Source organism: Peromyscus leucopus, chromosome 6 (assembly GCF_004664715.2).
Source record: "Peromyscus leucopus breed LL Stock chromosome 6, UCI_PerLeu_2.1, whole genome shotgun sequence".
Classification (NCBI taxonomy): Eukaryota; Metazoa; Chordata; class Mammalia; order Rodentia; family Cricetidae; genus Peromyscus; species Peromyscus leucopus.
The window spans coordinates 109,763,004-109,775,835 of NC_051068.1; the positions used below are offsets into that span (position 1 = coordinate 109,763,004).

The 12,832-nt window shown below is 36.3% G+C and overlaps 1 protein-coding gene across 3 annotated transcripts in view; it reads left to right on the forward strand.

Moving 5' to 3' along the window:
* The window catches only part of Emcn (endomucin), a 108,145-nt gene that overhangs the window by 34,723 nt on the left and 60,590 nt on the right, over positions 1-12,832 (forward strand). For 2 of the 3 annotated variants that reach the window (XR_005091857.1, XM_037207134.1), the window contains exon 3: positions 3,369-3,443. The exons of the other annotated variant lie outside the window; for it this stretch is intronic. Coding sequence is in view for 1 of the 2 variants with exons in the window: in XM_037207134.1 (XP_037063029.1) it covers positions 3,369-3,443 (75 nt within the window). In the remaining variant the exon portion in view is untranslated. The remainder of the gene's footprint in view (positions 1-3,368; positions 3,444-12,832) is intronic. 3 annotated transcript variants of the gene reach the window in all.

Here is a 12,832-nt window from a genome sequence, read left to right on the forward strand (position 1 = left end):
AAGTGATATAACCGAGTAGCCATGAATATAGTAGTGAGACAGGGATAAGGAGGAATTAAGTCCATTCTGGGGCCTCTAATGAGACCAAGTGACACTGCCTGGTAGAGCAGCTTGCTACAAGGTAGGAAAAGCAGACTCACATGCCCTGTGAGAAACAGTCTGGAGTGGAGGGAGCAGAGTGAGGGAAGTGACCAGGCAGCTGGAGGAGGATGGGTTGGGGTGCTAATCAATGGAGAAAAAGCACTAGAGAAAGAAGACATGAGACTACTTTGGCCTAGCCTCTTTAACACCATTCTGTATTAAGGGGAGTTGGAGTACACACTGGCTGAGCTCATCCTCCTAAAGGTAACACAGTTGCATACAGTGATGAACAGGAGGGGAAATCTGCCTTAATTCCTCATGTTTTAAGTAGTATGTCAGGCATGTGAATAGCTTAAATGTCAGGCAGGTTTATATGCTGACCTCCCCCCTCAAAAACAAACAAACAAAAAAACCCAACCATGGCATAGACCAAAATACTTCACACGCACACACGCACACATGCACGCACGCACGCACGCACACATGCATGCGCACACACACGCACGCACGCACGCATGCACGCACACATGTACACACAGTATACGCATGTACACACCCACCCACACACAGAGCCACTTCTCATTCTTCCTTTCTTAAGGCCAACACAGTGCTCCTACCCACAGTAAAGGATTTATATACAAAAGAAAAAATATAAAAGTCTGTTTCTTCTCATTTTTGGCTTCCCAATCAGATTTTCTTTGTGTAAAACTCAAAGAGGAGTTGGTTCCACAGAGCTTATAAGTGTCTTCCTTCTGCCAATGGCATTGATTGCATCACAGGAAAAGGGAAGCAAAAAAAAAAAAAAAAAAGTCTGCAATGGAGCAGAGAATTCTCCTCATAGCAACATAGCTGTAGTGGAGAACTGATTGACAGCTTGGTCTGGAGCATGTCTTGCTTTCAGAGACTTGTGCAATTACAGGCAGGACTTAACCTCTTCCATCATGTCCATCAGGTGACCTGTGCATTTTGTGCAAAGGTCAGTGACAGTTAAAAGATAACATCTTGCAGGCAAAGCGTATCACCATCAGAAAATGAACTTCAAGCACACAAAAGTAGATCTGAAATTTGTCTTTAACAAATTTGTTAAATTTGTCTTTAACATTGATTGTTATTCAGCTTGGTAAAGAAACATTTGATAGTCAAGGCCTTTACTTTGGAGTCCTGGTATATTAATATCAACATGATATAACTGGTTAAAAAATTAAACAAAATCCCTGTTTAGGTTCTTAGTTGTATATAAAACCCAGCTACCAAAATACTCAATTAAAATATTTTTAAGATTAAAGGATGCAAATAAGCTCATTTGAATGTGAATTTTCTCATCTCACCCCTGGACAGTGTCAGATGTCTACAAAAGACAGCTTCTTTCTCTTCTTTTTTAGAAAGGGGGTGGAAAGAAAGCCCCAAGGATGTAGATGCACTCATGTTTATTTTTATTTTAGAACTGTCATTACACTATATTTATTCATTTTGTTACACACATGTCTTCCTTCCCCTGTGTGGTTTTCAGGGATTGAACTCAGGTCAACAGGCTTGGCAGTAAGTGCCTTTGCCCACCGAGCTCTCTCTCAAACCCTGCACTTCCTTTATTTAAAAACAAATAAAAAAGAGAGTAGTTGATAATGAAGTGGCGTTAATGAGATAAATCAACTAATAGAACAAAAACATTTCAGAATTAATATTAAAATCTCAAGTACAAAATATGCATTCAATCTTAACTACAGTCAGAGATGTTCCAGCCAGCTATTTCATGAGACTTTGCTATGGTGATGCTTCAGTTGGCTGTCTTCTGTGCAGGAAATGCATACTTAAAACTGCAAAAAACAGATCATTAAAACCTAGTCTCATAAATTTCCTTGTATGGTTAGATGGAAGTGCAATAGGATTGTGTGCCTCACCTTTTTCTCTTCTCTTGTTATCTTCCTGTCTATAAGTTTGAATTGAAAATGAACACTATGTGGAAAATGTTGCAAATACACATTCATAAAAAATAGTAAAGTTATGATACAATATACTTTATATATACATGCAGTATCCACTTATGTTTATATCAACTTCAGTCTGTTTCTCTTAAGAATTATTTGAAATTGTTGAATTGTTTATGAACTTTAAATTAACACAAATGACAGTTGCCATTAGTTACCAGTAGTTCCTCATAATAATGGTGTACATTATTTTCAGAATTTTAATATATTCAGCACATAAAGAGAAATTCACTCATACCATATGTACAGTGCTACACATATTTATAAGTGGTTACTGATAAATTAGTAACAATCCAAAAGTGTTACAGTTCTCACCACAAGCACATATGCGTATGCATATGTGTACACACACACACACACACACACACACACACACAAGCACACATACTCACACATTCACACAGATGTCCTGTGAGGTAATAAACTTGCCTGAACAGGGCTTCCTCCAAGACTTTGTGGGCAATATCCAACTTTAAGCATCTTTTTGCTCTAGGCAATTTCAGGAATAATTTGTAGCTTTTAATAAATATTCTTTTAATAAAGTACAAGGACATGAAGATCTACAAAGGACTATGGTGTATCTTATGCAGTCGACACAGCTCATGATTTTGACAGTTATTCTCCAGTAACATTTGCTTCTTTCTCAACATACTTTCCAATGCTCTTTAGTATTCAGGAATAAGGCCCCATGTTTACTGGGAAATGCATTACAATCTTGCGTCATACATGCATGCCATACTAGGAGTTAAAACTATCTGGATTTCTGAAGTATTCAAAGACCATCTAATGAATGAGCAGATTAATTTTAGAAGTTTTCAAGTTCCTCCATGTCTGGTTTTTATAGAATTTTTATTACCATGAATGACTAAGTTAAGGAAATGAAATATAATTCTGAAATAAAAGTTACATTTCATGATTCTATTTGACTGTATCTTTTTTCCCACAGGAAAAAAATAAAGTGATTTTTATCGCTAAAATTTAGTTTTTGTAATATTTTTTTTGCATGTTTAATGATAACCAAGTAATAACCTGCAATAAAAATGTGGTGTTTGGATCACTTATACTGTGTGTGTGTGTGTGTGTGTGTGTGTGTGTGTGTGTGTGTTTAAATCAGTCATTCAATAATTCAATACTTGCATTCCTCTTTAGACAGAATGAGCTGGAAAACAATAAAAGGGTTACTTAGTACATCTGTAGATTTATTGCAGATCATTTCTAAACTTGACTTTTAGTCATTCCTTGGCAGATGAGGTGAGATTGTGATTAATAATAGTAATAATATCATCTGTCTTATCAAACTAGGCACAGCCAATGATGAATTATCCAAAACAACTCTGGTACCAGCATTTAATTCACTGACAACAGTAAAAAGTGAAAGTGAGTATTGATGCTTTTTTTTTTTGTTGTGTGTGTGTGTGTAGTGTGTGTGTGTGTGTGTGTGTGTGTGTGTGTGTGTGTAAAATGCTTGGGATTTTCTATAGATAGCATGATGTCATCTGAATATGGAAAAGTTTAGGTCTTCATTTCCAAAGTCAACGCCTTTGATCTACTTAGATTTATTATCTGCCGTTTCCTTTTGGGAGAACTGCTGGAGTGATGCTGAACAGTGGTGAGAAATGACGTCATTGCTTTCTTCCTAACTACAAGAGAAAGTTGTCAGGATCTCACCATTTAGTGAGATATTAAACTCCAATGATTAGTTTTTAAAGATGCTTTTATCATGTAAGAATTTTAAGTTTTCAAAAATGATTTTTCTCAACATATTGAGGTTGTCATGTTATCATTCTTTATTTTATAAAGATGGTGTGTAACTTTGATTGCTGCATGCTGAACTAACCTTGCTCACTTGGCAAAAATTCCCTATGGTCATACTGTGGAATACTTTTCCTATGAGGATGGTTTCATTTATATTATTTTGCTAAGAATTTTCATAAGAGATATAAGCTTGAAGTTTTCCTACAACCTTTGTTTTCTTTTAATACCACAATAATATTAGCCTCATTAGATTGAGTTGGGATGTGGTCTGTTCTCTGCAACTGTTTTTGAAAAATTGTGTGATCTCTTCATATTACAAAGACAAGTTACCATTTCAGGAAACTCACCATTAAATTAGGCTACTCTTGTCTTTCTTCTTTTTCATCAGAAGAAAATATCCTACTTAAAACCTATGAAGAGCGCCAATGTCAACAATTCAGATAAGTAGGAGTTGAGTCACTACATGGAAAGTGGGGTAATAAATGTGGGAGGAGAAGTGGATTTGGGTACAATTTTTGAGACTTCTGTACAGGGTCTAGTACAAACAGAGGAATAATAAACATATAGAGAGGATTAAAAAGCTACTAATATTTTCTGCCCAAAATCATCAGGGAAAAAGCTATAGGGAAAGAAAGTTCAAAAATCAATATGATACTGGATTTCTAAGGGAGAATGAGGGCTTTATTACTTATTTTTATATTTCTTTATTGTATTTTATGCGTATGAGTATTTTGCCTACATATATGTCTGTGTTCTCTATGTATATGTACCAAGTGCCACAGAGGCCAGAGGACAGTGACTGTTGCTCAACCAGTAGTTACACATGGTTGTGAGCCTCAACATGGATGCTGGGACTCGAACCTGGGCCCTGTGTAAGAACAGCCAGTGTTCTTAGCTGCTGAGGCATCTCTCCAGCCTGGCAGAAGGAACTTTTAAATTCTGAATTCTGAATACCTTTGATGATATCAAACTACCTCAACATATTTGATTTCTGCACTTTTTATAATACAGAAGGCCACTTCAAGTAGCTCTGGAATGGCCTTTTATTTAAAACAAAGTGATATTTTATTCATGGCCTAATTCCTACAGGACCCTATCTTGGTAACTGGGGTTAGAAAATAAAGACGTTTGGTGATCCAGTCACACAGTTAACAATGGTCTAGGGAACAGTGTGCTCCCAGTCCTCAACCACAGCTCATCTGAGGTCCTTTTGCACTCTCAAGAATGAGGACCTTGTTGTGTGTACAACTCTAATGAACCTATTTTATCCAACAGCACATAAAATTCTTCCCCATTTTTCTCTTGTTAGAAGTTCAAGTCCAGAGTCTAGAGAGATTGCTCAGTGATTTAGAGTATGTACTTCACTTACAGAGAAAGGACCCAAGTTTAGTTCCAGTACCAGCATAGGGCAGCTCACAACTGCCACATCTCTGACCTCAGTGGGTACCTGCACTCATCTACACACACACACACACACACACACACACACACACACACACACACACACTTGTGTAGATGTAACCAACCGTCTTATTAAATAAGAAACACAGAAACAATGTAAAAGAGAAAGCCGAGAGGTCAGAGCTCAGAGCTAAAATCTCACCCTTCTGCCTGCTGTCCCAGCTTCCCAAAAAGAGAGCTATTTCCTGTGTGTAAGTCGATTTTCCAGTCATTCTGCCTTCTCATTGGTTGTAAACCCAAACACGTGACTGCCTCATCACTGTCTGAATGTACAGCCCCCTAGGTCTTAAAGGCATATGTCTCCAATGCTAGCTGTATCCCTGAACACACAGAGATCTATGGGATTAAAGGCGTGTGCCACCACCGCCACACTCTGTCTATGGCTCTAATAGCTCTGACCCCCGGACAACTTTATTTATTAACATACAATCAAAATCACATTTCAGTACAATTAGAATACCACCACATTTCCCCTTTTCTATTTTAATAAAAAGAAAAAAAGCAAAAGGTTATAACTAACAAAAGAAAAACTATATACAAAAGTACAATAACTATATACAATATATACAAGTAATAAATACCTAAACAGGTATTTGAAAAATCAGAGAAAATAATTCCATTATCTATCCTATTTTGGTAAATCCAAGATGTATCTAATGCACTTTCTATCCTAATTAATTTTCAACTATAACTAACTAATCTTCAACCATAACTAACTAATCTTCAACTCCCTCAGAGACCCAAGAAGGGAATAATATTAGCTAACAAAAATAAAAAACAGGAAGTGCATGCAAGCAACTTCCAAAAAAATTTGTGAGTTGACAGAAACAGCCAGCTGCCTGGGCAGTCACCTGAGGTTTCTCCACAGTGTTGGGGCATCATCTTCAGCCTATAGGCTTAGTGTATCTGACAGACTCATTTGTGAAGTAGGATGTACACAAGGTCAACAGTTCAACCTCACATTGGGTGAGAGCAGTCCACGTACCAGAAACACCTGAATCCACTAGTGTCCTGTCATGATTCAGGATTTTAAATTCTGGAAATTGTTGACAGTTTTTTAATTCAGCTGTTCATTCTTCTTGGCTGTGTATATATGGCTTCATCTCAGCATCCCCTTCTTCTCCACATCCCTCTATTAAATGCCAGTCTACTTTCGAGAGGCATGAGCTTTCAGCTGCTGTTCCATTGTATAACAGAAGCCATCAGCCCTCTGCCTGTTAAGCTGCCTTCGAAGAAAAGGGCACTGTACCTTTTCCGGATGTGAAGGCCACTTCAGGGATGGGGCCATATTGTCCTGGCCTCAGAAGATGCCTTTTGATAAAGCCATAACCACACTTGTTTTGGCAAGAATCAGTAGTCCCTTGTTTCATGTTCTGTCTGTCCATTTTGTCCTGTTGATTCAAGGATACTTTGTTGTCCAGTGGCTAACTTTTGCCACAATGAAAGTTGACTCCATATGCAGTTTCTTTAATGCCCATATTTTCTCTGAAGTAGATTGGTACTGCCAGGAGCCAACATGTCTCAAAAGAGAAAAATTTTCTAAGTTATTAAAACATTTTAAATGCCATATTCTGTAGATCTCTGAAGGGTTTGAAGATGACCTGTCTAAAACATCTCTGCTCAATTTTTAAAACATATCTAATATGACTACAAGTTCTATTGTAATGTCTAACTACTAACTTTCATTTCTTTATATCCTAATAGTAAACCCAAACACGTGACTGCCTCATCACTGTCTGAATGTACAGCCCCCTAGGTCTTAAAGGCATATGTCTCCAATGCTGGCTGTATCCCTGAACACACAGAGATCTATGGGGTTAAAGGCGTGTGCCACCACCGCCACACTCTGTCTATGGCTCTAATAGCTCTGACCCCCGGGCAACTTTATTTATTAACATACAATCAAAATCACATTTCAGTACAATTATAATACCACCACACACTTGGAAGAAATATTTTTTAGGTGTTGAAATACCACTCACCCCTTTGACTACTATTCTCTTCTCTTCAGCGTACTCCTGTAGCTCAATTCCAGTGTCTTGAGCTATTGTTCTTAGTAATGAATACTGGAGAGAACCAAGTCTTAATCTGAGCTATGTTCCTTCACATAGAATTTCCTTCCTTCTAGTGCAACACTGAAATTAACTGACAAAGTACACTACTTCTCTACTTCTTTTTGTTCCAAAGAAAGAGGCCACAAGAGTCTTCAATAAGCTCCTATTCTCCAGTCTCCACTGATGCTTAGAAATATCTTCCTAGTACATGGAGTGTAGACACCCAGACAACCCACAGTCTTACCATAAGTTCTTTGACATTATCCCAGAAGGCATTGAGGGAATCCAGACATTAATTAAACCTGTCCCTGACTATTATCTTGTTACAGAGACAGAATTTCTATAAATTACTGACTTCAAGTCATCCTTGAATGTGAATCTGTTATCTGTTACTTAAAAAAAAATGCTATTCTCCTAGGAGTTAGTAAGCACAATAGCACACATTAAAATAATGGTAGTCTTAACAAAGAATCTGTGAGTGTCTTAAATTTGTATAGCTCTAAATTAATTTTATTATGCAACGTTTAAGAAAATAAACACTTCACAAATCTGTTTGCCAGTGTTTCATTGAGAATATTTATGTGTGTGTTTCTTTCTTGTCCTTTTATCTCGCATTGGTATCAGGGCAATACTGGCTTTATAGAGTGAGTCAGGTAGCATTCTTTCTCTTTCTGTCTTATGGAAGAGTTTGAGGAACATAATATTAGCTCTTCTTTAACAACTGGGTAAAATTTGACAATGAATTATCCAATCCTGGGCTTTTCTTTGTTAAGACACTATCTTATTAGTGCTTTAAGCTCACTATTACATACTTGCTTGATGCTTATATCTCCTTGATTACATTTTGTTAGGTCGTATGTGTCTAGGAAGTTGTCTATTTCATATACATTTTTTAGTTTGTTGGAATATGCACTTTCTAAGTATGTCCTAAAAGTCTTGTGAATTGCATTGGTATCTGTTGTGATGTCTCCCTTTTCATCTCTAATGTAGCAATTTTAGCATTCATTTTCTTTCTTTTGGTTACTTCAGTTAAGCTTTTGTCAGCTTTTGTCTTTTCAAAGAATCAACTATCCCATTGAATCTGTGTACAGTTCTTTCCATTGCTGCTCTGTTCATTCCCTGGGATTTTTCTTATTTCTTTCTTTCTATTGACTTGGGATTTGGCTTCCTGTTTTCCTATGACCTATAGGTGTATCATTTTTATTTATGTTCTCTCTAATTTTTTTTTAAAGTAAGCATCTATAGCTGTAAGCTTCCCTCTTAAGATAAGATTACTATTGTGTCCCATGGGTTCTGATAAGTTGTGTTTCATCATGATTTCATTCTAGGGATTTTAAATGTTCCTCCTAGTTACCTTGATGACTCTTTATCATTCAGTAGTGTGTGTACAATCTTAACATTTCATTTTCTACAATTTATCCTGATGATAATTTTTAGTTTATTTCCATTGTGATCACGTAAAAGATAAATAAATTCAATTTCCTTGCTTTGTGTTTGACACTAAGATCTATTTGATAGAATCTCTGGAATATTCTCTTGTAGAATTTTTATGATTTCATAACACATCTGGACCTTTTTTTTTTTATCAATTTTGAGTTTATTTTTGTTTGTGGTAGCAGATAAAGGTCTAGTTTCATTCTTTATTTATGATAGTCTGATTTCTCAGCAACATTTATTGAAGAGATTATTCTTCCTCCACTGTGATCTTTAGGTGTCATGTCAATGATTAGTTATGCATATTTGGTTTTATTTCCTGATAATCTATTTTTTGTTTGTTTGTTGTTTCACTCTTATATATGTGATTTATACCAGCACCATGCAATTTTGATTACTGTTGCTTTGCAATGTGGCCTAAAATCAGAAAGTATGATGCTTTCAACTTTTTATTCTTTCTTAAAATTGCTTTGGTTTATTGATTTTTGTGATCTCATATGTATTTTAGAATTTGTTTGTTTGTGTCTATGAAGAATGTAAATGGGATTTTGCTTCAGATCTTCACTTTGCTCTGGGTATGATGGAGATTGTAACTAATTATTCTAAGCCATGAGCATGATGTATCTGTTTTTGTTATATACTATTACTTCTATAATTGTCTTATAATTCTTAATGTTCAGAACCATCACCTTTTAGATTAAATTTATTCATAAGTAGGTTTAGACAATTTTTAAAAATAAAACTAAGCTAAATGTCATTTCTGAGCTGTAACATTCACCAGTATATGCCTTAGTCAATGCTAATCTTGTCAGAATTCATTCTCCTGTGCCAAATTTATTTTTAAAAAAGATGACTTTACTCTAGGTATCAGATAAAACAGTGCTCTCCATCACAGACTTTCAAATGTAAAAAGCAGGTTGTCATTCTTCCTCTATAATTAAAATAAGTTTTTCCCCTTAGTCAACCAGTTGTAGCCACATAGTAAATCACTAATATAATCCATGACCCTATTCATTATTTCTTACAATAAACCTAGTTTCCAAAATGTATAAAACTAATCTCACATTGAGAATTCTAGAATAATGGGATTAATTTTGCACTTGTTATTCTGCTCAACTCTAAGCAATGATTGCCTTTAAGGGGACATGTAAAGTCATTTCCCTTAAACTGTCAATCTTGTACTGATACGACTCCTTCAAACACGTTCCATACTAAATTCACTTTATTCTAACCTCTATACAGATAAAAATGCTTAAAATGCTAAAAATTTCAAAAGACCTGGACTCCAAAATCATAGGTTCTAACAGTAATTATCTCGATGTTACAATTCTCCTATAAATTAAAATGTAAGCCAAAACCACAATGAGATGCTACTTTATGCCCCTGAGAAAGGTTGTTGTCAGAGAGCAATAACCATAATGCTAGTAAGTAATGTAATTAATATAGATATTATTGTGTGAAATAATATAAACGGTCCCCCAAATAATTAACATTTAAACAATTATATGATCCAGCAACTTCATCACTGGGTAGACATCCAGGGGAAATGAAATTACCATCTCAAAGATACATATATAGGCTCATGTTCACTGTAGTATAAATTACAGTGGTCAAGAAATAGAATCCACCCAAAGCACAGCAACTGATGATGGACTTCTAAAACTGTAATCAGGTACACAATGGAATAATATTCAACCATAAAAATAATGAAATGCTGACTAAATGGGTAGAGACGGACACTATGCTAAGTTTAATAAGTCAGCCATAGAAAGACAAATAACACCAGTCTCACTTGCATGTGGAATCTAAAATAATTGTCATAGAATCTGAGATTAGAGGGTAGTTACCAGAGGCTAGAAAGACTAGGAGACAGGGAGAATTAGACAAAAGTTTAGTGAGGTCAGAGTAAAAATTTTTGGTCTGCTAGTCTAGTGTACAATACAGTGAATATAGTTTAAAAACATACTGTCATAAAAAAACAAGAAGGATTTGAAGGCTTTTAATCAAGAAATGACATTATTTGAGGAAATATGTTTACCTTCATCTCAATGTTACACAATATAGATATGTATCAAAAGAGCATGTGATCCCATTAAAATGTATGGTAGTTATGGTTTAAATTTTTTAATGAATTTAATTAAAATATTCAATTTTGCCGGGTGGTGGTGGCGCATGCCTTTAGTCCCAGCACTTGGGAGGCAGAGCCAGGTGGATCTCTGTGAGTTCAAGGCCAGCCTGGGCTACAAAGCGAGTCCCAGGAAAGGCGCAAAGCTACACAGAGAAACCCTGTCTCGAAAAACAAAAACAAAAAAACAAACAAAAAAAAATTAGTAAAAAAAAAAAAATATTCAATTTTGCCTATTTAACTTAATGTATATATAGCATTCTCTGAAGTTACAGTGTAAGTTATAGTCAGTCTAATGGGAGTGCACAATGTATTCTTAGAAAAAATAGTCAGAAAAACAGAAAAAAGCAATATGCAAGTTTAAAGGCCTGCCTCAAGATGGATTTCCTTTTACTTTGGAGTATTGGTGCTCATTAGCTGCAGTCTGAAACATACTTTGTGTGAATCAAAGGATCCCATCAGTGTATAAATATTACAGAGCTCAAATGTTAATAATCTGCTGTGGGATGCCTTTCTGTATGCTATAAATATATGTTGCTCTGATTGGTTGTTAAATAAAGCTGCATTGGCCTATGGCAAGGTATCTTAGAGATAGGCAGTAATCCAAGTAGATAGACAGGAAGAGAAAGGAGAGGCAGAGAGATGCCAGCCTGCCGCCAAAGGAACAACATGCCAGCAGACCAGTAAACCACGGAACACATTGCAAAACATACATTAATAGGAATTGGTTAATTTAAGTTATAAGAGCTAGCTAGCAAGAAGCCTGCCATGTGCAGTGCAATTGGTAATTAATATAAGCCTCTGAGTAATTATTTTATAAGTGGCTGTAGGACCATGAGCTGGGCAGAATCGGAGAAAACTTCTGACTACATTTGGCACTCAACGTGGGGCATTGATCCGCATAGACCTAAGAAAGCTTAAAGATTCTGAATGCACAGAAATGGAGCCACACTAGGCTTCCTAGTCTCACAGTCTCATGTCAGTAGCAGTGCAAACTCATCTCCCTCCAGCTGCCTGCAAGATGGAGCTGGTTGTCAGCCACCATAAGCTAAGCAGCATGGCAGATTCCTGCCGCAGTACAAAGTGCCATCTCCAAGCCATGCAGCACACTGTGTGGCAAATTTAGCTTTTGCTAGTACAGATTTAAAAAAAAAAAGTTTCTGGGTTACACGCTTTTTGATAGAGGCATAAATCCACTGCCTCCCAGAGTCAGCAGAGTATGGCTCCCAGAGCTGTTGGTGGATTACCACAGCCATGTTGGAAAGCTGAGGTAGGCAGAGCCAGCAGCCAGGCCCCCACAGTCCTGTGGCCCACTTAAGAACAGATTCAGATGGAATAAAACTCTAAACAGTTTACAGTGTGTATAAAAATGTACATAGGCTTGTAAGAGAGAGCAAAAGGAGTATATGTAGTTACATAAAGAAATAGATCATTTTTAAAAATAAAGTCTTTAAAGAGACAGTAAAAGTAATATAAAAAATAAGCCATGTAACGTTGGAACTTACACAGAGAGTCTAGATTATATTGTCTTTGGTATTTTTATCTGTAGAAAGACATTTGATTGTAAAGGCTGCCATGTTAAACCAATATGTATATTTTAAATCTATCTTGACTTCAAAATTGATGTCTAAGAATATGTTGCTTTAGAAAACAGGTTCTGTTTTTGTCTCCATAGAAATGAGAACCTGTAGATTCCTTTCAGGCTAATATGGTTTGATCAGCCAAGACCCCCTGAAAGGTCTCCAATGACACCATGACCCAGATGATCCAACATCCAAAATCAAATTCAAGGCAACTGGCTCAGAGAATACAGCCTCACAGACTACTCCAGTCAGGACTTGACCATAATTCTTAATTTTCTCAGGATCCCCATAAGATTTCCAGCACCCCCTACCAGCAGGAAGTAGTATGAGAAGCTATAACCAAATTCCCAAAAT